General features: G+C 44.2%; 1 protein-coding gene across 3 annotated transcripts in view; it reads left to right on the top strand.

Annotated features, from left to right (window-relative positions):
• The window catches only part of SLC26A8 (solute carrier family 26 member 8), an 84,870-nt gene that overhangs the window by 56,900 nt on the left and 1,134 nt on the right, over window positions 1-26,836 (top strand). For 2 of the 3 annotated variants that reach the window (XM_042938559.1, XM_042938558.1), the window contains 11 exons: window positions 1,029-1,176; window positions 2,464-2,577; window positions 8,067-8,144; window positions 10,676-10,771; window positions 11,915-12,021; window positions 12,103-12,172; window positions 12,604-12,696; window positions 12,812-12,943; window positions 17,155-17,526; window positions 21,396-21,450; window positions 21,547-21,731. In XM_042938559.1, the coding sequence (XP_042794493.1) occupies window positions 1,029-1,176; window positions 2,464-2,577; window positions 8,067-8,144; window positions 10,676-10,771; window positions 11,915-12,021; window positions 12,103-12,172; window positions 12,604-12,696; window positions 12,812-12,943; window positions 17,155-17,526; window positions 21,396-21,450; window positions 21,547-21,731 (1,450 nt within the window). Of the gene's footprint in view, window positions 1-1,028; window positions 1,177-2,463; window positions 2,578-8,066; window positions 8,145-10,675; window positions 10,796-11,914; window positions 12,022-12,102; window positions 12,173-12,603; window positions 12,697-12,811; window positions 12,944-17,154; window positions 17,527-21,395; window positions 21,451-21,546; window positions 21,732-26,836 lie in introns of all 3 variants that reach the window. The other variant, XM_042938557.1, reaches the window with a different exon arrangement.

Raw genomic sequence — 26,836 nt, 5'->3', positions numbered from 1 at the left:
TGCTGAGTGGACTAAACCAGTCAGAAGAAGACAAACCCTGTATGATTCCACTTACATGAGGTGCTCAGGGTAGTCCAAATCATCAAGACAGAAGGGAGAATGGTAGTTGCCAGGGCTGGAGGAAGAGGAAATGGAGAGCTATTGGTTAACCGAATTAATAGGGTTTCAGTTTTACAAGGTGAAAAGAGTTACGGCGTGGATGGTGGAGACGGTTGCGCGTTCCGAGTGTATTTAACACCACTGAATGGCACGCTTAAAAATGGGTGAGATGGTGGATTTCATGCAATGCATATGTACCACACTGAAAAGAAATGAGGGGGAGAAAACTATAGGGGGGAAGGTGTAGGTAGAATTGGAAGTAATTTATATAAAAGAGGTAAAGACGTAAAAAATGTATATAAAATTATACCCTAAAAGATTTGAGTGTGAATACAAGGGGATTCATTGGGATTTTGGCTCCAAACCATCTGAGATGTGGTATCTGCCTATTGTTTATCCGCTGGTATGGTCCCTAACAGTGTAGGTGGGGCCATTTTCTGTCAGTCTTTGTGGTTTGCCTATCCTATTTGTTGCTATTGCTACATGGCAAGAATGTCGAACTGGAAGATAGCAAGTGTTCTCTCAGTGGCTTTTGTAACCTGGCTGGGTTTCCCGGCAGTTTGGGCAGGCTGCTGCCTCAGTACTCTTCTATCTTTTGTTGTTATTACTTTTTTTTTTTTTTTTTTTTGGAGAGAGACAGTGCGTGCATGCCAACAGGGGAGGGGCAGAGAGAGAGGGAGAATCTTAAGTGGGCTCCAGGCTCAGCACGGAGCCCAGCACAGGGCTCCATCTCACAACCCTGAGATCATGATCTGAGCCGAAATTAAGAGGCCGAAGGCGCTCAACTCACTGAGCCAGCCCGGCGCCCCTCTTATTGTTATTTTCAAAAAAGGGTCAGGCCTGCCTGCCCCACATGATAAGGCTGGAGTGGGGAAGGAGCCAATAAATGGTTCCTGCTTTCTAGGAATAATTCCACCATTTTATTCCAGCTTCCTGTTTCCTGTGATGCCAGATTTCAACATTCTTCCTGAATTAATTTTAGAAGCCTTCTCCTTAGCTTTAGTGAGCTCCTCTCTGCTGGTATTTGTGGGCAAGAAGGTTGCCAGTCGCCATAACTACCGTGTTAATTCCAACCAGGTGAGATGAGAGGCTGTTATTTCTGTTATTTCCTCTGACCCTTAAGTCTTTGTTCTCCAATCTGAGCCTCCTGTCAACATGAAGATTGCATTTTTTTAATGTTTATTTTTGAGAGAGACAGAGCATGAATGGGGGAGGGGCAGAGAGAGAGGGAGACACAGAATCCGAAACAGCCTCCAGGCTCTGACCCCCTGCCCCCATGTGGGGCTCGAATCCATGAACCGTGAGATCATGACCTAAGCCAAAGTCTGACGCTTAGCTTAACCACTTAACAGACTGAGCCACCCAGGTGCCCCAAGACTGCATTCTTTTGTAACTAGAGAGTCAGTGAGACCAAAATTTGAATTATAATTACCAAAGGATTTTTGAGAAGCATGGCATACTTAACTTTGAAGCCACTTAAATTAACATGAGTGTTATTCGCCCAGAACAGCTATGGTGTGGGGAGGCAAGAAGATAACATATGGCATCATGTTGTTAAGCTAACAGAATTCCTCTCCTCTTAATTTCATCCTCCTTTCCAAGTTCTTAGGAGTCAACCACATACCGAGGTGCGATAAGAAATGCTAGGGAATATCAAAGCCAGGCTACTAGCATAATTAAATTGGTCTCCCAGAAACAGTCCTTGTTTTTTGTTTTTTTTTTTTAATCTCCCAGCTATTCTGAGTTTGGCCCTTTTCCTAGAACTCAAAAGAGAAATGTGGAAGAAAGAGTTGTCCCACTTTGATTTTAAGATAGTATGGAAGGAAGGGAGAAAAATTAGTATTATGTTTCCTCCTGTCATCCGAAGTCCCAGTGAAAGGGAATAATAAGACAAAAATTTCATTTCTCACTTTGAAAAAAGTGCTTTTCTTAGGATGGGTAGCTAAAATGAAGATTCAAGTTAATCCGGAAATCAGATTTGGCATCCTTTTGTTCTTTGTAAGAGTATTTCCGGGGCACCTGCGTGGCACAGCCGGTTAAGCATCTGACTTCAGCTCAGGTCATGATCCCGCAAGTTGGCAAGGTGGAACCCCATGTTCGGTGCCACTCTGACAGCTCAGAGCCTGGAGCCTGCTTCACATTCTGTGTCCTTCCCTCTCTCTACCCCTCCCCTGCTCGTGCTCTCTCACACCGTCTCTCTCAAAAATAAACATTTTTTTTAAAACGGAATATTTCTGTGTTGTTTGAAGTGAAGTAAACAATCCTGTCTTCGTACATAGGAAATGGACGGTGTGTCTTTAGCTCAAACCCAAGTCTGCCTTCTTCAACAAAAGTGGGCCTAACACGTTTGCCATGTCTTTCCAGGATTTAATAGCCATCGGCCTTTGCAATGTCGTCAGCTCATTTTTCAGATCTTGTGTGTTTACTAGTGCTGTTGTCAGGACTATTATCCAAGATAAGTCTGGAGGAAGACAACAGGTATGTTGAAATAGAATCTTCTTCCTAATATAAAAGCATATTTATATCTATTCACATGTATATTCCCAGAAGGGGATTTTCTTAGTTTAATCATGTTGCTGCTTTAATGTTATGTTTGTTAGGCAAGATCTCTTGGAGGAACCTGGATTTCACACTTGCCTAATTTTTTGCTTAGATTTTTTTTTGTCTTAAAAGCTATTTGTCAACGTTGAACTTGAAAGTCATTTTCTATAGAAATATTATTCTATTTTAGTGGTTTCTATGGATTAGTCTGTAAAAACCTATTTTCCATGTAGCACACCCCAAAGAGTAGTATTTCAGGTAAACTAACCATCACCTATTAACATTGCTTTCTATGGAAGGGTATATTCCCGGTCCTAGTCTGGGGAAGTAATAATACAACTCTCCCCATCCTAGCTCCAGAACTAGAAACTTCCCTAGCTTCCTCAAGGCGCATGATAAGAGCCTTTCATGAGAGAGAGTAAGGCCTTTGTCTAGATGAACCTAGAGAATTTATGACCGTTCTGCCTTTGAATATGAGAAAATTATCCAAGTCAGATTTTCTTCAGGTGCTCCGAATTAGTAAACTAAATGTGTGGGGCAGAGGGGAGAGGGAGAGGGAGAAGAAGAGGGAGAGGGAGAATGCCAGCAGAGAAGGCTCTAAAGGTGAACTCTGTCTAATTGCAGACATGATATTTTATAAGTCCAATGTTTACGGGTTCTGAACTAGATTAAAGTTCCAGCTCTACAACATGGGATATGTCCCAGCTCAGCTATGTAGCATGATGAAATGTCAAAGAACTCTCAGAATCAAAACTGGAGTAAGCCCAGGGAATGGGTTAGGACTCAGAAGGCAGAGAAATAACGACAGAGGTCAACAAGAAGCTTAGGCCACAGACGTGTGGTAGAAAGGTACAGCAATGGTCAGAAACGGAAGTGTCAGACGAATGGACACTAAATTTGCATTGGGGTGGGGGGGAAGACAAACTGTCCCAGTCCATAGGTAAATAGAGCTGAAATATAAGGTGAAAGCCAATAAAAGTCAGAAGGGGCGGGATCTTGGGTCTAGAGTAAGATCGTGTCCTATCACTTCATGTGGACTGAGTTTTGTCATAAAGCTTCTGCCAGACATGCTGGCCTTGAAGGTATACCTCTTTTCCACTCCCGTTTGATGGAAAGAAGGAACTTGGGCTATGGAGAAAAGAAGAATGTTCTGTGCAAGTGTGCAAAAACGTTGACATCCATACGAGAGGATTTCATGATAAGAAGTAGAAATGGCGTTCCCAGACATTAGTCCCCACTAACTTTTTAAGGTTTATTTATTTTTGACAGAGAGAGAGAGAGAGAGAGAGAGAGAGACAAAGCATGAGCGGGGGAGGGGCAGAGAGAGAGAGGGAGACACAGAATCTGAAGCAGGCTACAGGTTCTGAGCTGTCAGCACAGAGCCCGACATGGGGCCCGAACTCATAGACTACGAGATCATGACCTGAGCCGAAGTCGGACGCTCAACCGACTGACCCACCCAGGCGCCCCAGTCCCCACTAACTTTGACAACATGCTTCGTTTATTTGGTATATAAGCATGACATACATTTGGGGAGAAAAAAAGGCACACAGGTGGAAAAAATTAAATCACACGGCAAGTAATATTAAGTGCAGAATAAGCCTCATAAATAAAAAGTGCCATAAATATTACAAGAAGGAGAATGAGGGAGGAAGTGGATTTTCATGGATTATTGAAAGAGGGTTAGGATATGTAGAGATAGCCAGAAGGAAGAAGGGCTTCAGTTCAGCCTCAGAGTTGCCTTTAGCCTGTCAGACAAAGTGCCTGCTTCAAAGGCAGCCTGTGGCTCTCATTCTGTTTTCTGCTGCTACACTGTTCTCCTGTGCAGCACATTCCCCTACCAATGATATGTCCCTGCGGGGCTGTGACACTTCACGTTGGGGCATTCTTCTAGGAATGCTGGTTAAGTCCTTCCCTGAGAGCCTGGTAAATCGGGTAAATCGCCAGTTCGAGCAGAGAACGCTGCTGGCCCCCAGCCCTGGAGGCATTGGAGCTACCCAGCCTCCACCCTTCCGATCTGGACAAGCAAAGGCCCCTGAGATTCATTTTGTCTTCTTCATCTCACAGCGGCCGATGCTCTATCTCTTCTCTCGGGGGATTTTTGAGTCACTTTGCCTGAGAACACCCTTGCTTCTTCAAAGTTCCTCAGGACTATAGGAAAGAGAAGCAAGGGGCTGCCTCTGTACCTCTCAGACCTGACCTGCCACCAAGGGCCACTTTATTTTTTTTTTTTTAATCTGGCATAAATACAAACTGTGTATGTGTACCTGGATTTCATAATTCTCCTTGTCTAGAACCCACTTGCCTTCACTGGTTGCAGCAAAACCTATTGACTCTTGCTGCCACAGCCTGGGCCTGCCGTGTTGGCAGGCCATGACAGAGAGGATGTGAAGAGCCCCAGACCCATGGCCAGTTGGACTGTCCCCCACTCTGTCTTCTGGCTCATCTAGTTCTAACCACTGGGTTTCTCTGTGCTCCACAACTGGGTTCCTTTCCTTATTCCCTGCTTTCCAAGGACTGGCCGTCTTGCCATGTCCCCAGACTCTCAGAACTGCTTAAAAAATTAATTATTATAAAAGAAAGAGGGGTGCCTGGGTGGCTCAGTCAGCTAAGTGTCTGGCTTAGGCTCAGGTCAGGATCTCATGGTTCGTGAGTTCGAGCTCCAAGTCAGGCTCTGTGCTGACAGCTCAGAGCCTGGAGCCTGCTTTAGATTCTGTGTCTCCCCCTCTCTCTGCCCTCCCCCCTCTCCCCCCGCCAAATAAATAAAACATTTTTTTAATTAAAAAAGATAAGAAAGAGATTATAAAAGAAAGATATGTGTTGTATTCTTTTTAGAGGGAGCAAACGGGACAGTGGAGAGAGCCTAGATTTCAGAGTCAGCCGGTCAGGTAGATTGAATCCTGACTCAGTGGTTCCTAGATGTGTGTGTGACCTGGGACTTTTGCTTTTTGAGGCTCTAGTCCTCATCTGGAAAATGGGAATAAAGATAACTTTTCGGTTATGAGAATTAAATTAGGTGACAATAGTGCCTATCATAGTGCCTGTCACTTAAGAGGTTCAAAAATCACAGCTTCTACCCTAGCTCCCTAGGGCCCCGGCCAGTGCTTGGCAATCTACAACACTTCTGCTTCATGGAACCCACTATGTATGAAGTAATTGGTGTCTGAGGGTCTGCATGTCCACAGTGGCTGTGGCTTATGGGAACTCACATTGCCTTGAATTCCCAAAGAGAAGGCAGAGTCCCCGTTTTTCTTCAAGAAAGCCTGGGAAAGTGATGGAAATGAGAACAGAATAGCAAAATATGCACGAGTTGTAGACTTCTCCATGTTTGCTGTCTGTAGACCCTGTTCAGACACAGAGGCTGAGATTCGGAGAGCCATCAAGCATCCTCCTAAGGCACAATGCCACCGAGGATTGCCCTGTGGTCCCAAAGCCCACTCCTTTTGTGTGCACAGCCAGGGGAGACACACCGTTATTGGCAGACCTCCCAACCCTGTCTCAGCCGCAAATTTTATGGGATTCACTGTCCAGTTTGTACTCATTTATTATTTTTTTTTTAAGTTTTATTTAGTTAAGTAACTCTTCACCCCGCATGGAGCTGAACTCACAACCCCAAGATTAAGAGTCACATGCTCTTCTGACTGAGCCAGCCAGGCACCCCTGTACTCATTTAAATCTAGGTTTAACGCAGCTTATTTTAGCATCTGCATGTCTTTGTTTCTTTAAATCAGAAGAATTTGGAGAAAAGAAGTGGTAGGTCGAGCCTACCCAGGGACAGGGACGCAAAACACAAAACAAAACACCAACAAAGAAGAAGTGATAGGAAGATAGGTGAAGGAAGAAGTGATAGGAAGTCCTGATGTATTTTCCTGTGCTGATCGAAGTAGTTTTTCTATAGAGCCAACAAAGACCACCTAAAGCAAGACGCCTAGATTAGATCCAACAACAGGTTGATGTGTACATTGGCTGAAGGAGTTTATGGCCTCAGTTACTTGTTTCAGTTCCACGAGGCATAAAATGCTTGCCCTTAGAACTTCCTGACTTTCTGTTGTAGTGGTCCATTTTCCTAAATCCCCCTTTTTGTACTACCATCACCTGGTGTCAACTATGAAGCAGCTGGGACGGGGAAAGAAGGAAGTAGGAAATTGATTTCATCGCTGTTAGTTTCAGTGGCGCATTTATATGCAAATAGCAGTGCGCAGTGAGAGGGAATCCAGTAGGAAGGGTTTTTCTTTTTTCCTTTTTTTTCACACCTAAGAAATAAAGAGAAAAATGGGAGAATCACTGCTGAACAGTCACTTGATAGTTTAGCTTTGAGGGACTCCCTCAGCTCTTGCTTGTATATGCCATTGTTCTGATTTGTGGTTAGTTTTATTCTCCCACACACACATCCCCCAGTGCAGTGAGAGATTATACTGCTTTCCATCAGTTTTTATTTTTAGGGGCTTAACCAATGGAAACGTATCCATAGAGGATGTATTGAGTTCAAGACTATGTCCAGAGAGTCTTGAGACCGTAACTTAGCTTGCTCTCTGTATCTGCCAATCAACCACTGCTTGCCAAGCAACGCTGAGCCCAGAGTCATCAACCCAGCCAGTGTAGGACCCAGAGCTGCTATTTGCAGCCCTGGCTCACATTTGTACCCTTTTTTATGGCAATGAAGCAGAGAAAAACTGAAGTAGGGAAATCAGAAATGATTATCGTTGCAGTTTTAAGATAAAACGCTACCGAGGGGCGCCTGGATGGCTCAGTGGCTTAAGTGTCTGACTCTTGATTTCAGCTCAGGTCATGATCTCACCGTTCGTGGGATCAGGCTCCATATTGGGCCACGAACCGATAAAACGGAGCCTGTGGGATTCTCTCTCTCCCTCTCTCCCTCTCTCTGCCCCTCCCCCCGTCTCAATATAAATAAATCAACATTTTTAAAAAACGAAACACCACTGAAACTGTTAAATGGGAAGCTATCCAAGCTCCAAACAGGAGAGCGAGGAGGGAGATATTTACTGATATGAAAAGTGGACTGGTTGGGATTTTAGGGCTGACAGTGACGAGTCTACTAAGGCTTTTCTAGACTGTTCCAGGAGGAGTTAAAGTTGGGAGGGAAGGCAAGCCAGACTTTAGGAGACTCCAGATGCACAGCACAATGCTATGGCAATAAAGATCCAAATACCTGAGACAGTTTGGCACTTTGCAGAAAGCATTCACGCATTCATTCGACAAATATTGATTGAGTACCTAGTATGTGTTTAGCACTTTGACAAGACCTGAAAATATCAGTTCAGTGAAAATGCACTTGTGCTGGATGGTGACATTCAACTCCTTTTAAGCAAAAAATGACACGCTTGTCACCATGCATAAGGCATCAGTTGCAGACAGGGACCAATACGTTCCCGATGGTCTCTCTCCAACTGGCTCTGTCTCCTCAGTTTGCATCTCTGGTAGGCGCTGGTGTGATGTTGCTCCTGATGGTCAAGGTGGGACCCTTTTTCTACGAACTGCCAAATGTAAGTAGCACTGATAAAGAACGTGGAGTAGAGAAAAGACCAGATCTCCCCACTGCGTCTTGGTGGGGCATTCACCTTGTTCCCAGCGGTCGCCCCACCCTATCTCTCATCCCTTGCCTTTAAATTAATAGCAACCACTTCACAGGAGTGGTGAGTAAATAAGATGATATTTCTAATATAAACAGAATGGTGTTGAGCTAGTCATACGTGCTCAAGAAATATTAGATAATATAATTTTTCTCATTTTCGTTGACCTTCATTTTATGGCTTATGCTAGAAAGTAAGCTGTATAAGTAAAGATTCAGTTAAAGATGACCAAAATAGACTTCAGATGCCAGAACGCCCCTCACCGACTCAGGCTTGGAAACTCATTGTGTATGCATGCCATCTGTTTCCCAAGCCGTTTCCAGAAGGCCTTGTTCTGCATTCATATGAACTCAGTTGCCCTGTGACAGTCTCTCTGCCTTGTGGTTGGTTCACAACACTAGAAAGCAGGGGTCTGAAAGTTGAGTTTTTAACTCTGTTCAGCAAAGCCACCTCTGTGCACTTCTATACTTCTGTGCCATTTCTTCCCTTTGTGAGAGACTGATGACCTTGCATTTAGAGGTGCATTACATATTGGCTATAATCAATTTGTTTTCTGTCACCATATAGATCACAGCTCAGTCACCATGACTTCCTTTTAAATTTCCTTAATGTTCCCGTTAGCCATTTTTAGATAGTGCTGAGGGAGGTGGAAGGAAGGAGGTTTCATTTCTGGGGTAGCAGCTTGGTGACACTGAGGTGGCCGTCCCTGAAGCCGGAGTGGTGGTAAATGTTAGCCCCATCCTTTTGAATATCTCCGTCCTGCCCGGTGAATAGTCAGGTTTCTGAAGAGCAGGACTGCCTCAAGGCTGTTGCTGCCTTCTGCTCTTGTGATTCGGAGACCTTGGAGCCCAGCCCCAGAATCTATGCACAGAAGGTGGGATCAAGCTTGTATTCATCACACAAGCTGTCTTCTGATGCCCAGCAGAAGTCATCTCCAAAATTTAGTTTACATAGCACCTTTGGTGCCATCACTCTGAAAGTCTGTCTTCGGAGGGCCACTCACTAATTTACTCTGAACGTGATTTTTTTTTTTTTTCTCTACAGCTGGAAGGATCAGAATTTTTAAAAATTGCAAACATATGAAAATCTGTCAGGGGGTCCCCCCTGGGTGGCTCAGTCAGTTAAGTGTCCGACTCTGGCTCAGGTCACGATCTCACAGTTTATGCGTTCGAGCCCCGCACGGGGCTCTCTGCTGTTGGCGAAGAGCCCACTTTGGATCCTCTGTCTCCCTCTCTGCCTCTCTCTCTCTCTTTCTCTCTCTCTCTCAAAAATAAATAAATGTTTTTAAAAAAAGACTAAAGATCTGTCAGAATCCACTAAGGGCACTCCTTTATTATCAATACATTAGAGACAGAACAGCCCTTGCTTTTGGCTAACCATGCTATGTCACATTATTTTTATACCATTTTCTGGGTGGGAAAATGTGAACACCATCTGATCAGTGGGATATCTGAATAGCTTTAATAATGGGGCTCTGTGAGTATTAAACTATGAATGAGCCCTTCATCCTTGAGAGATTATGGACCCCTTGTTACAAAATCCTTATTGGAGTAATTGCTGGGGCATCCTGGCCAGGATCTCAACTGGTCGGCAAGGGGACCAACACAATGTGAAGGTTCACATTCAGAAAGGTAAAATTTTTATGGTGTATGACTTTGTGAAAGGATTTGTTTCTTCTTCACACTCCCTACTCTTCTTGCAAGAACCTCGTGAGGTTGAGTTTCTTTTCCTTCCCACCGCATCCTCCTGCAATGCGCAGAGCATGTGGAGATTCTTGACTGAGGATGGAGATTGGAGAGAAGTGATTCCTGCTGACTTCATCCTTGCCCTTCCCTCCTCTGCTGACCTACTGAGCCCACTGGTCACCAAGTCACCTCAGAAAACTAGAGTAACCTGCCATTCCTGGTGGCAGGATCAGTCTAATGCCCAGGCAGAGCATATACAGAAGAGATGGCTAGAAAAAGGCTGAGAAATGTGACCCTCATGCAGGGACTTCATGAAAACAAGAAAATGTTTCTTAGAGTAGGTGAGAGTCTGCTTTATCTTTTATTTTTATTTATCATTTTTTAATGCTTGTTTATGTTTGAGTGAGGGAAAGAGAGAGCACAAACGGGGGAGGGGGAGAGAGAAAGAGGGAGACACAGAATCTGAAGCAGGCTCCAGGCTCCGAGCTGTCAGCCCAGAGCCCCCCCACACAGGGCTCAAACCCATAAACTGCGGAGCCGAAGTCAGATGCTTAATCGACTTGCCACCCAGGTGCCCCCAGATTCTGCTTTGAGGTCCTGGTGATTTTTTACATTTGAGTGGCAAGGGTGACTTTTTGTGGTACCTTTGTGAAGATTTGGGAGTTTTACCTCCCCACCCCCACCCCTCCCCACCCCAAATTTTCTCCAAAGGGAAAATGAAACAGGGCTTACCTTCCCCCCCCCCCCCGCCCCCCGCAGGCTGTGCTGGCTGGTATTATTCTGAGCAACATCTTCCCCTACCTTGAAACCATTTACAACGTACCCAATCTGTGGAGGCAGAACCAGTATGACTGTGTGAGTACAGACGCGCTGGCTGAGGTAGGGAAGGACAGGGGGGAAGGTCGGAAAAAGGGCACGAGAACAAACAAAGAGATCAGGGTGAAGTACCCTAGCAATTCTTCGACAGCTGATACTCAAGCCTCAAAAAAGAAAAAATGGGTGCATGGAATGCTGAAATGTCATTCCACCTATGCAAAACTAAATGAAAAGGACAGAAGTGGCCACAGTTAGGTATGAATCTAGTAAAAAGGGTTTGCCACCCATTAAGTAGTCGAATGACTTTTAATCCAGTCAGTGTGATTGCATGCCAGGATAGGAGAGACAAATCCTGCTATGAGAAGGCGGTGTCTTGAGAGGCAGAGCTGCTGGAGAACCCTCCTCCCATCTAGAGCACAAAACTGGGGACACAAAGGGGAAACAGCAAAAAATAAAATATGGGGGATATAATACGATGAAAGGAGAGGAACCCCATAGAGGCAAAGAGAAATGAAAGGGGGTAGTTTTCGGATCCAGGTCCCTGAGGAGCTAAGAGGGTATGTGGTCCAGTGCACAGGTACCACTTCTAGGAAGAGGGGTAGCCCTTCCAGCAGGACTGGAGACAGGGAGGGAGAATGACGTGGGGACAGCAACTAACAAGTAGCAGGTGGCGGTGGGGGGGGGGAGCAAATATTCAAGGGAGTTTTAGCCTATTCACACTATGAAGATGAAAGTCAAGTGGCTTGCTGAGAGCGATGGAGAAGGTGGTGAGGTAAGGGGCCAAAAAGGATGTTAAAGATTCCCAATAGCCACAAAAGGTCTTAAAATAGCAACTACTATTTGGTGAGTGCTCTGTGTTGCTTTGGGGATGATATTTTTAATCACACACAAAAAAAGCCTATAAAGTAGATTTTGTTATCCCTATTTTGCACATGAGGTTTCAAGAGAGAATTGAAGAGAGGAGTGATCAAGGACACCTGCAAGAATGGCTAGGCAGCGTTGGGGCCCAATCATTTGTGAAGGCGACGGCCCAGAGGGCTGTGCAGTTTGTTCTCTGCACCCTGGGTTTCGGGAGGGAGCGGGAAGGAGAAGATGGGTTGAGAGATACAACTGATCTTCCCACTTGTGCTTATGGTCATGGTCTTCCCTTCCCCTTCTTCCTTCCCCCCACTTCTCCATAAGATTATCTGGATGGTTACTTTCGTATCTGCAATTTTCCTGGGACTGGATGCGGGACTACTCGTTTCACTAGCCTTTGCCTTCTTCATCATTGCTGTTCGGTCACACAGGTACTTTGTCTCAGGTGATAGGAGGCTGGCTGTGGCGAGGTAAGGCAACTATGACCTGAAAGCACATATGTTTCCTTTCAGAACTAAGATTTTCCTCCTGGGTCAGATCCCTAACACCAACATCTATAGAAGCTTCAATGACTATCGGGAGGTAAGATTCCAGATCAGTCCCGCTCCTTTGTCCAAAGGATGGTCTGGACCAGGCCTGCTGCTTGGTTTTTCTACAACAATCCCTTTGCTGTTGTTGTTTGCTAACCTACAGACACATGTTTGCAGAGGCGGGGAAAGTGATGCAGGACGGTGGAGGTGGGGAACTTAAGTAGGTAAATCCTGAGTGCTGCAGCCAGTTAAGGATCATGTCCTTGGTGGGGAGGGGCGGTGGGGAAGGCCAAGGAAAAGAAAAGAACAAATGGAAGGCGGAGAAGAAAGCAGGAAAAGCAGGGGGTGAAAATGACAGGGAAGAATTTGCTAATCCTGGCTTCTTATGAAGAAGAATCCAGATTCTCTAGGGAGTTCTAGAGATTCTTTCTTATTCTACAAAAGAGCTGAGAAGTTTCCCTCCACTTCACATTTGTCTTGCAGGTTAAAAACATTCCTGGGGTGAAAATCTTCCAGTGCTGCAACTCCATTACATTCGTCAATGTTGATCAGCTAAAGCACAAGCTATTAAAAGAGGTGATGGCTTCCTCCCCTGCCTTTCTCCACCTGCTCCCCTCCCCCGCCCCCTCCCCAGGGACACCCCCTCTTCCTTCCCCCACTCACCATCTGGCCTCTCTCTTACATCTCTCAGGTTGAAATGGTTAGGGTGCCTCTTAAAGAAGAAGAAGTGTTCCACCTGTTTAATCAAAATGAAGACAGCTCACAGGAAGAAAAGATTTGTCAGTGTTTCTGCAACTGTGACGAACAGGAGCCACCACCCAGGGTTGGAAACCTCTTTTCCTTTCTGCATTTTTCTCCACATTTTATAAAGAAGTGCACTGGTAGTTGAAGAAGAAGTAAGGAAAGAAAATCAAAACCCCCTCAGGGGCTTTGACTCTTAGATGGACCATGGGTAACTGGAAATCAGAGATTTCTACCCAGCAATGAAGGCACAGGTCCCCTTTTGAGATGTAGATCTTGACCTTAGTAGGTAGGAGGAGATGTTTGGGTCGCTACTCAATGGCCAGTGACTGACCTGAGCACAGAGAGCACAGTTTGCCTACTGAGATTGACGGTAATACCCTAGTTATACCTATTTCCCTGACTTTCACCTGCCTGGCTTTCGATTTCTGAAAACAAGTGGCTGAAAGATTGTTTTCCAGTTCCAACAAAAGCAGCAGAGTTAAGGTGGCTGCTGTTCTCAAGGACATGCCAGGGTCTCCTGATGTCTGCCTGTGACCGAGGAAATGGTGGTGGGGGGTAAGCAAAGATGGAAACTTCACACCATCTGAAGGCTATTTTGGCTGATGAATTATAAAGTGCTCATTATTTCCAATTCAGACTTGATCTAAATTAAATTAATTCCCTTCATCTAATATTTATTTCCTTTCCCCTCAGCAGGGCTGCTCATTTCTAGCTTTGGGGGCCTTTCACCCAGCCTATACTTATACCCTGGAGGGGCAGCTCTATCTACACACACATACACACACACACACACACACACACACACACACACACACACACACACACATACATTTACTCCCCCACCACAAACATCTCCTGTCCCCCTCCTCATGTTGGCCCTTGCAAACGCCAAGCACCCACTCTCCTTCCCATACACCCTAGTGGAGTGTAGGCTCTACTGAACTCCCTGAAAACACCAACTTTCCTGCCAAGAGGATGGAATTAACACTGTATCAAATTTTTGTTCAGTATCCACACTGCACTGAGCATTGTAGAGGATGTTTACAGGACATCAGCAAATACACTTCAGAGTAGAATAGGATCACATAGCATTTGAGTTTCTACCCTGTGCCCAGAACTGTGATGCAATGAAAAAAGAAAATGAATTTTAAGGGTCTCTGCCCTTAAGTAGCTCTGTTTTCTTTTTCTTTTTTCTTGTGGCAAAAAGACATATAACATAAAACTTACCATGGTAACTATTTTTAAGTGTACAGTCAGTAGTGTTAAATATATTCCCATTGTTGTGTAAGCATCACTACCACCTACCTCCAGAATTTTTTCATCTTGCAAAACTGGAGCTCTGTACCCATTAAACAAGAGCTCCCTGTTTCCTCCTTCCCCCCCACCCCCTGCCCAGCCCCTGGCTACCACCACTCTACCTTCTGTCTCTATGAATTTGACTATTCCAAATACCTCATTAAGTGGAATCATACGGTATTTGTCTTTTTGTGACTGGCTTACTTCACTTAGTATAATGTCCTCAAGGTTCATCCAGGCTGCCCTTTTTAATTTTATTTATTTATTTATTCATTCATTCATTTTTAATTGTTTTAATGTTTATTTATTTTGAGAGAGAGAAAGAGAGAGTGAGCGTGAGCAGGGAAGGGGCAGAGAGAAAGGGAGACAGAGAATTCAAAGCAAGCTCTGCACGGTCAGTGCAGAGCCCGACGCGGGGCTGGAACTCACGAACTGTGAGATCATGACCTGAGCCAAAATCAAGAGTTGGACGTTCAACCGATGGAGCCACCCAGGCGCCCCCAGGTTGTCCTTTTTTAAAAAGGACATTTGTCCTTCAAAACATTGACAAAAGTAGACACAAGTATAATGAGCCTCTGTGTACCCACCATCCACCTTAAGATTGATCAGTTCATGGACAACTTTGTTTCATCTCTAAACCCACTCCGAGAGTTATTTTGTAGCAATTCATGAAATTTTTTTTAAAAGATTTTATTTTTGAGTAATCTGTGCACCCAACATGGGGCTCGAACTCACAACCCCGAGACCAAGAGTTGCACACTCCACTCACTGAGCCAGCCAGGCGCCCCAGTTCATGGAATTGTAAATCAAACTAGGGAGATGACTCTCTGTTAATGTGACCTACACGGCTATTATTGTATTTTGTCAATCCTATGCTCCATGTTTTTTCACATCTCTGAAATTTGGATTCAGGGCACAGCTGATGGCATGCCACAGTTTAATTTGCAGTGATTTCTTTTCTTTCTTGATAATATAGAAAGTAGTGGGACACCTTAAAATTGAGGAAGTAGGAGAGTAAACCATTCCACGTAGTATATTGTCACGTTCGAAACTGTGTCTTTAGATTTTAACAACTCTAAGTAAAGATTCTAACAATTTTAAAGGGAGATCAGCATGAGTTCGAGAAGTCAGGAAACAACTTCTTGATAGCAATGGGCTTGAGCTAGGCAGGAGAGAGAAATTTGGATTTAGGTCAGATAGGAAAAAAGAGGACTCTCCGTCTGTGGACGGACTTGAACAAAGACGCTGAGGTAGAAACAACTATGAGGTCCTCAACAGCAAGAGGCTTGGCCTGGAAAGTAAGTTCAGGCAGACACAGCGCGAGTGGATCATGAAAGTCTTTGAAGGACAAGAGTGTAGAGTGGATGAAGGAGAGAAAAGGGAGGCTCTCAGAGGTCTCCTTCTGCCTGAAGGATCTCGCATCTCCCTGTCACTGTGCCTGTCCTCCAGAGGCCTGGCCTCGGTGACTCCGAAGCCTTAAGGAACACCCCTGTCCTTTGAACCGTAACTTATTATCTGTGCATACCACTTTTTTTTCTGTTATGCAAAATATACTACCTCGTACAGTTTTTACCTTAATGTTTTTGTACTTGTTTAAATGTGTGTTTATTTATTTTGAGTGGGGGGAGGTACGGGCAGAGGGAGAGAATCCCAGACAGGCTCCGTGCTGTCAGCACAGAGCCTGATGCAGGGTTTGAACCCACGAATCGCAAGCTCAGGAGCCGAAAGCAAGAGTCAGTTAGGGGGGCGCCTGGGTGGCTCAGTCGGTTGGGCGGCCGACTTCAGCTCAGGTCATGATCTCGCGGTCTGTGAGTTCGAGCCCCGCGTCGGGCTCTGTGCTGACAGCTCAGAGCCCGGAGCCTGTTTCAGATTCTGTGTCTCCCTCTCTCTGACCCTCCCCCCGTTCATGCTCTCTCTCTGTCTCAAAAATAAATAAACGTTAAAAAAAATTAAAAAAAAAAAAAAAGAGTCAGTTAGGGGTGCCTGGGTGGCTCAGTCAGTTAAGCGCCCAACTCTTGATTTCGGCTCAGGTCATGATCTCACCATTGGTGAGTTCGAGCCCTGCATCAGGCTCTGCACTGACCGTGCAGAGTGTGCTTGGGATTCACTCTCTCCCCTCTCTCTCTGTCCCCACCCCACTTGCTCTCTCTCTCTCTCTCTCTCTTAAAGTAAATTTAAAAACTTTAAAAAATTGTTTAAAAAAAAAAAAAGCAAGAGTCAGATGCTTAACCGACTGAGCCACCCAGATGCCCCCCCCATTTTTGTATTTAAAAATTTTTATTTTATAAGCAATATAATAAGCACAATATCGCCCAGACTGTACCACTCTAGCAAGTGCCTCATGGTTTTTGTCCATCTCTGTTGTTGTTGATGCTTTGAACGGACACGTGCCCTCTCCCCAGGTAGAAGGTGGGACGCGTAGTCATTACCTGTGACTGCAAAGTGGGCATTCACCTCTTCCCTGCCATTGTATTCCCGGTGCTTGGTGCTGTCCTTAAGCCACGGCAGGCTCTCCAAGCCTATTAGGATGAAAGGAGTGAAAGGGAAAAATAGGCCCGCGCGAGTAATTTCTGTCTTCTTAAGGAAGCCTGATGAAAGATGGAAGTGTTGAGAAAAGGGACTGATGGAAGAAACCCTTCAAACAAACTCTTAGTAGGCACCCAGACAAACTAGAGCCCAGGGATGAGGGGAAGGAATAAACCAAAGATTATCTTAAGTCTGGCTCACAGGGCAATGAAAGCATCCTCGGTACGCAGAGGGAAGTTGGGAGGGCAATGCCGTGAGCGGCAAGGATATGGCAAGACGAATGCGGCTTTTTCGGTCACGAGCGTGAAGTGACAGTGAGGTGTCCAAGCGAAACCCAAGCACCTGGTCTGTGGGGAGGTTTCCTGAGGGAGAGGGAGGTGAGTCAGGAGACAGAAATGGCATCATTGCAGGTACTTGTAGCCCCTGCTCGAGCCTCCTCACGGTCCTCCCCTAACTCTGTTGTCCCAGGTTGTCTACACAGAACGATTTGAAAGTAGACAGGACCGCGACTCATCCTCCATTAACCTGATCCGCTGCTCGCATTTCGACAGCATGAACATGTGCCAATCCGTGTCCCATGAGGAAGTACCGTACATCGTATCTTCCACGTCTTACAGAAGTCAAGGGCAAAACTACGAGGACGTGGACAAAGTTTGGGTTTCTAATGACCCCCGCAGAAACAGCTTGATGCCACTGCCTGACGCTGTGGAAACCCAAGAGAGGAACAGGTCACTCCTTCCCTTCTCGGATACGTCTCATCTACCCAGCATCCACACCATTATCCTGGATTTCTCCATGGTACATTTCGTGGATTCACAGGCTTCAGTGTCCTTAAGACAAGTAAGTACTAAGCAGGCTTTCACAAGACCTCCGATCCCCTCCTACCACTGCCCCCCCCCCCCCACCAGCCCCGACCCTGATCGAATCCTCTGAGTCACTGATCAGCTGCTTTGTGACCCCAGGGCCACTAGAAACTTGGACACTAAAGATAGTTTAAGGTCAACCGGAATGAAAAGGAAAGAAACCAACCCTGTCTTTTGAACTGGGGTTGGCTCTGTAAGCAAGGCATGTTACTTCTCAAAAAATCCAAAATGGAAAACAGCAATCTGTGCCACACCCAGCAACTCCCAGGATCTCCTGGGAGTTCACTGCACATCTTTTCAATAGGTCTGAATGCTACAGGGGAAAAAAAAAGCACACCAAGAACTCTCACTCTTCATCTGCTCTGAGGTAGACATTGTAAAACACCCTCAGATGTGAAGACATGATAACATGGCCCTGGCAAGCCTGGGGCTGCCCAGTCCGGAGCCTACAGGATCTCCCCCAGTTCCCTCCTCATTGCCTGCATCATTGGGTGCAAAGGGCAGGGAAGACTTCTCCTTCAGAAGCCGTAACCCTGAGTCCCGGCTTCTCTCCTACTCTCTGATTTCTCTTGACAATTTTCATTCCTCTCCTTCTATACAGCATGGACAGTTTAGATGCACAGCTAACTGTATCGGTTTTTATTGTTGATGTCTTATAAGTACTGTATCTGCCTTTCAGCCAGCTTATCTCAGTTTACAGCCCTCTGCCTCACTCTTGCTCCTTTTGGTGGTGGCTCAGGTTTAAACATCCTGAACGCCCACTTCCTGGACGCTGACTGCACCCACTTGTTTTGTTTTGTTTTGTTTTGTTTTGTTTTGTTTTTTGAGACCTGCTCCGTTGGTTGACTTTCCTTCTTTTATCCTATTTTATCAAACTTTATTCCTATTTTATCCTATTCTTTTATCCTATTTTATCAAACTTTATTCCTAAAGAAATATGATTCTGTCTTAAGTGAGTCCAGTTCCTCTTTGGTTTGAGGCAACAGGAAGCTTCTCGTAGCAGAAAGAACTCTGGTTGGCACTCTGTGGGTGTGTACTCTGTCCTGGGTTTGCTACTGTTCACTGTCCATCAGACCTGAGGTAATTTACTAAATTGCACCGGGCCTTCGTTTGCTCATCTAGAAAACGAGAGACCTTGGGGGGGGGGGTACCTGGGTGGCTCAGTCGGTTGAGCATCCAACTTTGATTGGATTCAGGTCACGATCTCGCGGTTCATGAATTCGAGCCCCACATCAGGCTCGCTGCTGTCAGCCTGTCAGTGCAGAGCCCGCTTCAGATCCTCTGTCCCCCTCTCTCTGCCCCTCTTGCTTCTGTTCTCCCAAAAACAAATAAATATGTAAAAAATAAATAAATAAAACGAGACTTGGAAGAGATGAACGTTAAGGGCTTTCCCATCCAAGACATCCTCTTCTCCACCCCATTTGCAGATTCAGTTCTACTTGGTGATGTCTCAACTTTTGGGCTTCTCCATCTTAGGGTGTACTGCTGGGGTGCGTTCTCTTCTCCCATTCTCACTTGATAGTTACTGCTTTAGATGTCATTAAACCTACATCATCAAATGCCTGCTACACGGCAGACTGAGTTGGGCACATTCATATACACTATTTCATTTAATTCTCCCACTAGCCCTGAGAGGCAAGTCATACTCCCCCTTAGGAGTTCTAGGCTCACAGCTAGTAAGCGGCCTGCCCAGCATGGGGACTCAAAGCATCTGACTTTATACCATTCTTCCTCCTGTTCTGTAGTAAGAGTTGTGCTATTCTGTCTCTCCCCTCTTGCTTCCCTTTTTTTTGTGGAGGCACCATATGTTCTGGTCCTTGGCATAACCCATCCACACCTGGCCTGTGTTAATGACTTTCTACTCCAGCCCAATGTAGAGGCAATGTAGACACCTTTACTTTACAGCCTTCAGAGATTCGAGGTGCACTTTCTCACCTTAAAGTTACACATTTCTTCATTCCTTCTGTAATTGTTCTTTTATTTTTAAAAAGATTTAAATGTTTATTTGTTTTTGAGAAAGAGCATAAGCAGGGGAGGGGAAGAGAGAGAGAAGGGGACAGAGGATCCAAAGCGGGGGCTTGGATGTGGGGCTTGAACTCACAAACTGTGAGATCATGACCTGAGCCGAAGTCGGACACTTAACGGACTGAGCCCCCAGGCGCCCCACCGTTCTCTAATTGTTTTAGACAGCCCAATTGGAGGAAATCATTATTTTTTGTTTACTTTAACTTTGAAAACTTAAATTTACTGAAAAAAATCCCAGCAGTCATTCTTATTAGAGACAATCATGCAATTTAAGCTTCTTCCTAATTCATGAAATGTCACTCTCCCATTGCTTGTCATTTAGAGAATGTCCAGAGGCACTTGGGTGGCTCAGTCGGTTAAGTGTCCGTCTCTTGATTTCAGCTCAGGTCAGGATCTCATAGTTGTGAGATGGAGACTCGCATGGAGCTTCATGCTGGGTGTGGAGCTTTCTTAAGATTCTCTCTCTCTCTCTCTCTCTCCCTCTGCCAATAAACAAACAAACAAACAAACAAACAAACAAAGTATGTCCATAGTGGCTCTTTATCAAATGACCATGATCAAGAATGATTTTCTTGTTTCCTCTTGGTAGTAAAAGAAGTATCAGGTTTTTGTGTTTTTGTTTTGTTTTGGTTTGGTTTGGTTTGGTTGAGAAAGAGAGAGAGCATGGGCAGAGGAGAGGGGCAGAGAGAGAGAGAGAAAGAGAGAGAGAGAGAGAGAGAGAGAGAGAGAGAGAGAGAGTCACAAGCAGGCACCACGCCCACATGGAGCCCAATGTGGGGCTTGATCTCAAGACCACGAGATCATGACCTGGACTGAAGTCAAGAGTCGGATGCTCAATCAACTGAGCCACCTAAGTACCCCAAGTAGAGTCTGTTTCATTTGTGTCTTTTGATATTTTAACTCCATGCTCAGGGTTGGAGTCTATTCAATCTGAGAATGTTAAGGTTAACATGGACTTTAAAAGTTATCACACCAGAGCAGATATACTGGCTGAAGTAAACTTGAGGTCAGTATCCGATGTTTACTGATCTGCTACTCCTAAATATCTGCTGTTTTACTAAAGTTAAATGCAACTTTGCAGAGAAGTTCCAGATATGACCTTCAGGACTCCTGAATTCCATTCTCTACAATATCACTTGACCAGCTCTGAGCCTCGTTTTCCTCCTCTGCTCAGCAAACTCCAGGAAGAAGGGGGTCACATGCATACACTAAACAATAATACCAAGAACGGCTGTTCATGAAGGCTTTCCATTGTGTTCCCATCATACCCATGCCTGTCTCTCTTCTAGCACTGTCCTCAGTAGCATTCTCTCTCTCTCTCTCTCTCTCTTTTAAGTTTATGTATTTATTTGGAAGGGGCGGGGCAGAGAGAGAGGGAGGGAGAGAGAATACCAAGTAGGCTCCACACTATTAGCACAGAGCCTGACACTGGGCTCGATCTCGTGAATCATGAGACCATGACCCGAGCCTAAATCAAGAGTCAGATACTTAAACAACTGAGCCACCCAGGCTCCCCAGAAGCATTACCTCTTTATGGGAACTGTTTCCCACCCCCCGCCCCCAAGAGACCATGGGCAACACTCCCTCTCACTCCCCACCTCACATGAGACCATCTGATTCTCTTTTGTATTCCTAGCACTTTAGACATTTCCTGGCATATGGAAGTCCACGCATCAAATGTTTATAGAGCTGAACTGGAATGCAGAGGTACATATACCCAGACAAGTGAATGGCCAAAGGGGTATTAAAACTCCTCTAATTAGAAGGCTCTTTCGTAGTGCGTGTGAAGATCACTAACGCTGATTTACTCTCTCCCCACAGATGTGCAACGCTTTCCAAAATGCCAACATTTTGGTGCTCTTTTCAGGGTGTCACAGTGAGTATCCTTCACCCTATGAGAGGACTGTTTGTACCCTGGGTGCTGTCCTCCTCAGGCGTCTGACCCTGTGTATGTTCTGGGTTTGGTTTGCAGCTTCTGTGGTCAAGGCATTTGAGAAGAATGATTTCTTTGACGCCGGCATCACCAAGGCCCAGCTGTTCCTCACCCTCCACGATGCCGTGCTATTTGCCTTGTCAAGGAAGTTTCCAGAGTCCTCCGAGTTAAGCGTGGATGAATCCGAGACAGTGATACGGGAAGCCTACTCAGAAAGTGACAAGGTTGGATGATGTGAAGCATCACGGTGTGGGGCGAGCAGTGGGGAGACACCTGATTAAGTAGAGATGAGCAATGTCTAGGAAAGGCTTTTGAGTATGGCTGGGCCAGACTTTGAGATGTTGAAGTGCTCCCTTATCAGTTGGTAAATAACAGTGGACCTGAATCCCAAGTTCCCCCACTGCCGTGGCATCTGGGTGTATTCAGGACCCTTTCCCAACTGAAAGGAGGGTTACCCAACCCAGCAGAGGTCTCAAGGATTCTTTTATAGCAAGCTTGATTAGTGCCAGTGCCATCCCAAATTCCTGAATATTTTAAATATCTCCACCAGCTATACCTTTAGAATCCATGCCTACACCACCCTTGGGATGAAAAATAGAACTAATGAACTCACAGAGGTAAAGATCTGCCAGTCCAACATTTTGGCTATTATTTACATTGTGAGTAATATATAAGATTTACTCAACCTGAAAAATGCAAAGGAGAATGATACATAAGCCAGAACTTTTAGCTGTCTATTAATACTAAGTAAAGGCCCGGGTCAACTGCAGTGTTTTTATTTTATTTTTATTTTTTTAAGTTTATTTATTTTTGAGAGAGAGAGAGAGCGAGAGAGAGAGAGCGAGGGAATGAGTGGGGGAAGGGCAGAGAGCAAGGAGGACACAGGATATGAAGCGGGCTCCAAGCTGTCAGCACAGAGCCTGATGTGGGACTTGAACTCACAAACCATGAGATCACGACCTGAGCTGAAGTGGGCAGCTTAACTGACTGAGCCACCCAGGTGCCCCCCTACTTCAGTGTTTTTAAATCAGAGTCTGTGAAGGTTAAATGTGCCCCCCCCCTACAAAGAAAAGGAAATTAAAACACAGATGGGCACCAAATATTATCTAACAACTAGAAATTATTTTTTTTTAATTTTTTTAACCTATATTTTTGAGAGAGAGAGAGAGACAGAGTGCAAGCGGGGGGCGGGGAGGCAGAGAGAGAGGAAGACATAGAATCTGAAGAAGGCTCAGGGCTCTGAGCTGTCAGCACAGATCCCAACGCGGGGTTGAACTCACGAACCAAACTGTAAGATCATGACCAGAGCTGAGGTTGGACGCTCAACCAACTGAGCCACCCAGGCACCCCTAGAAATTATTTTTTAATTAAATCCCTGATTCTTTGACTTATTACATTTTAATCATGTTTGAATTTTTTATGACAAGAGAAGTATTACCAGAGCAATAAAGTGTGGATTTTTTTTGAAAACTTTAAGAAGTAAAAGATATCCAAGCTTATAAAACATGGCCTTTTTCTTTCTTCTTCTTTTTAACGTAATGTCTTTCCCTTGTTTATTGAGAATTCTCACAGGTTATGTGCCTCCGCTTATCCAAAGCAACTTTTTCCTCAATGGACATATTTTTTCTATTCTGCTCTATAGTCCACTCCCGTCTATAAAATCACAGAGTCACAAAACCTTTCAGTTGGAAGAAATCTCAGAGCTTCTTAGGCCCATTCCCACCTGGAGTAACCATTCTTTTAACAACATGTCTGGCCAGCGGTCCCTCTGCTTATGTTTGGAGATTTCCTGTGGTTCTCAAACGTTAGTATGTGTCTGAGTCACCAAAATCTGCTGTTAAAACACAGACTGCTGGGCCCTCTCTGTAGCCCCATCTCCCCTAAATTTCTGATTCAATGGGTCTGGGGTAGGGTCTGAGAATTTGCATTGCCAACAAGTACTGGGTAATACTGATGCTAACAATACAGAAACTACACTTTGAGAACCACTGCCTTAGAGATTCAATGTGCATTTTTTGCTATCAAAGTCTAGTGTGCCCGGCAATCTTTGGGTGTGTGCCAGACATTGTATTTAGAAAATGTTTATAAAAATACTCTGAGATCCAGGATGATGTTTTTCTTCTGGAAAGAACTTCATTGTTTTGCCAAGTCCCTGGAGGCACTAGCAATCCAGGGTAACTGATCTGATTTTAGGACTCAAGGTGTTCTAGGCCATCCAGATGACCCACAGCTCAGCTGCAGTCTCTGGGAAGGTATGCCACAGTCCCTCCCTTGGCAGACCCTAGAATGCAATTTTGGCAACCTTAAGCCCTCAAAGCTGTCAAAAGCACTGTTCTCTGCATATATGTGCCACTTCGAGATCATCAAATACCTTCTACAAAAGTGGTCCCAAATGCCAGACTCACCTCTATAGATTTTCACCTTTTCCAAATCTTCATTATAATCTTGTTAGCTTTATGGTATCTTCAAGCAGAAGTTTTAAAATATTTTATTCAGGGGCACCTGGGTGGCTTAGTCAATTAAGTGTCCAACTCTTGGTTTTGGCTCAGGTCATGAACTCATGGTTTATGAGTTTGAGTCTCACATCAGGCTCTGCAGTGACAGTGTGGAGCCTACTTGGGATTCTCTCACTCTCCCTCTCTCTCTGCCCCTCCTGTGCGTGTGCTCTCTCTCTCTCTCTCTCAAAATAAATAAATAAACTTTAAAAAATAAATAAAAATAAAATATTTTACCCAGCTCTCCTGGCTGTCCTCAGTAGGAGGGTGGGTCTGAATTACGTAGTCTGCCTTTTCTATAAGTGAAAGTTTCTCTGTTTTATTTATAAATTATGATACACTTGACAGATTTACGTTATATATTACATTGCCTTTCCCATATTAACCTTTCTTATTTTCTGTTTGCCTTTTGTTTAGAATGTCATTCTCACTTAGGAAGTAAACTAATCATTTATGTTTTCTTCTAGATTTTAATGTTTTAAGTGTTTATATATTATGCTTTTTAATCTAGGTAAAATGTATTTCAGTGTATGGGGTTAAAGAATAATCTTTTATTTTTTATCTGTACAGCTAACAATTCTGAGAAAACTCATCTATTGAATAAGCTTTCTTTCCTCTGCTGATTTGAAATGCTATTTTCATAAAATATTACATTATTATGAAAACTGAAGTCTATTTATAGCATAGTTTTTGTTTCATTGTTGTTAATAGCTTTAATATAGATTTATAACATATTTACTGTTTGGTTTGAAGTCTACTTCAAAATTTGCTAAATCATTCTCACCAATTTATTCCTCCAAGCAAATTTTTGAATCTTTTGTTAGCATCCCCCCACAAAAGAATCCCATTGGAATTCTCATTACAATTGCATTAGAAATATAAAATAAATTGAGAATTGATATCTTTCCAGTATTTGTTCATCTTATTGAAGAACATGAGCTGTCTTTGTATTTATACAGTCTTTATTTTTAAGTTTATTTATTTATTCTGAGAGATAGTGAATTCCAGAGGGGCAGAGAGAGAGGGAAAGAAAGAGCATCCCAAGCAGGCTCCACACTGTCAGCACAGAGCCTGATGCGGGGCTTGGAATTCACAAGCTGTGAGATGGTGACCTGAGCTGAAATCAGGAGTCGGAGGCTTAACGGACTGAGCCACTCAGGCACCCCATTCAGTCTTTTAAATGTTGCATTCATAGTAAGGTTTTGTGACTTTCTTTCCTTTTTTTAAATTTCTTTTTTTTTTTAAGTTTATTTATTTATTTATTTAGAGAGAGAGAGAGAGCATGCGCAGGAGAGGCAGAGTGAGAGGGAGAGAGAGGATCCCAAGCAGGCTCTGTCAGTGCAAAGAGCCTGATGTGGGGCTCAAACCTATGAACCTGTGAGATTATGACCTGAGTCAGACACTCAACCATCCAGAGCCACCCAGGTGTCCCTGTGACTTTCTTTGTATAGACAAATCCTAGATACTTTATACTTTGTTTTACATATGTATTGCTTTTTGAAATTAACATTCTTTTTTAATTACATTTTCTACCTGGCAATTGCCAGCCTGTGATAAACCTATTGATTTGCATAAAATTATTTGGCTACATTTGTGAATCCTTTTACCAGACCCAAGAGGTTTCATTGGTAATTCTCTTGAGCTTTCCAGATTGAAAAAAAATATTTTCTACAAATAATATAAATACCTTATTTTCCAGTTGTCAAAATTCTTATCTCAGTATCATATATTATAGCATGAGCTACATCTCCCAGAACAATGTAAGTACTAGTGGGTGGTCTTGTCTTACTCCTGAATTTTACGAGACAAACTTCTTATGCATTTCTAGTAAGGTGGTAACAGTTGGCTTAAGACAGACATTATATTTACTGTGTTTTTTTAAAAAAAGTATTTTTCTAGTTTACTAACATTCTTATCAGGACTTACATTAAGACTTTGTATTGAATATGTCAAATTTTTTTCTAGCATTTAAACTAGGGAAGCCTAGGAGAGGAGCAAGTTCTACTACAGATGTATTGCATTCAAGATGCCTGTTAAACATCCAAGGGGAAATGTCAGAATGGCAGTGGATACCTGAACAAACAGATCAGGGGAAGGGTTATGATCAAAAAGTCACTGGCACATAGATGATAATGAAAATTATGGGACTAAATAAAATTGCCTATGGAAGGAGTGTAGATGCAGAAGAGAAGCCCTGAGGCTTGCCAACATTTAGAAATCCAAAAGAAATAGAGGAGACAACAAGGAGACCAGAAAGAAGCAACCAGGGAGGAAAGAGGAAAAGCCAAAGAGTATTGTGTGACCGAAGAGAGAAAACTATTTCAGGAGAGGTGAAAGTTGATAATTCTATGGAATGCTGCTGTAAAACTGATTGACCAAGCCTATGGGGCATCTGCTAGGTGATAGGCTCAGTCACTGGTACTGGGGATATCAAAAACCAGGCACTGCCCCACCTCAAAGAGCTTAGAGTCTAATAGGGGAAATAGATTTATAAATTACAAAAAGCAATACATTACTGGCACTATGACAGAAGTGTGAGTGAAGTATAGATGAAACACAAAGGAAGCTAAGATCCTGGTTGATCGTCTTTGATCTGAATCTGGAACAATGAATAAGTGTATGTGGATAAGATGGAGAAGGACAAGGCAGGCACAGGGAACAGCATGAGCAAAGGTAAGCAGAAGTCAGGCATCTTTAGTTAACTTTATGGCCAGAGTAGTGGTGGGGACCACAGACACAGGTAAAGCTAAAGAAGATGACAAGAAGTCAGGTCACGAAGGGCCTTACATGCCCTGCCAAGAATCATACATGGGGTTGGAAAGACAAGTAAGATC

Source organism: Panthera leo, chromosome B2, assembly GCF_018350215.1.
Source record: "Panthera leo isolate Ple1 chromosome B2, P.leo_Ple1_pat1.1, whole genome shotgun sequence".
Classification (NCBI taxonomy): domain Eukaryota; kingdom Metazoa; phylum Chordata; class Mammalia; order Carnivora; family Felidae; genus Panthera; species Panthera leo.
Note: the sequence above shows the minus strand (reverse complement) of the source record. Positions and strands in the feature narration are given on the sequence as shown.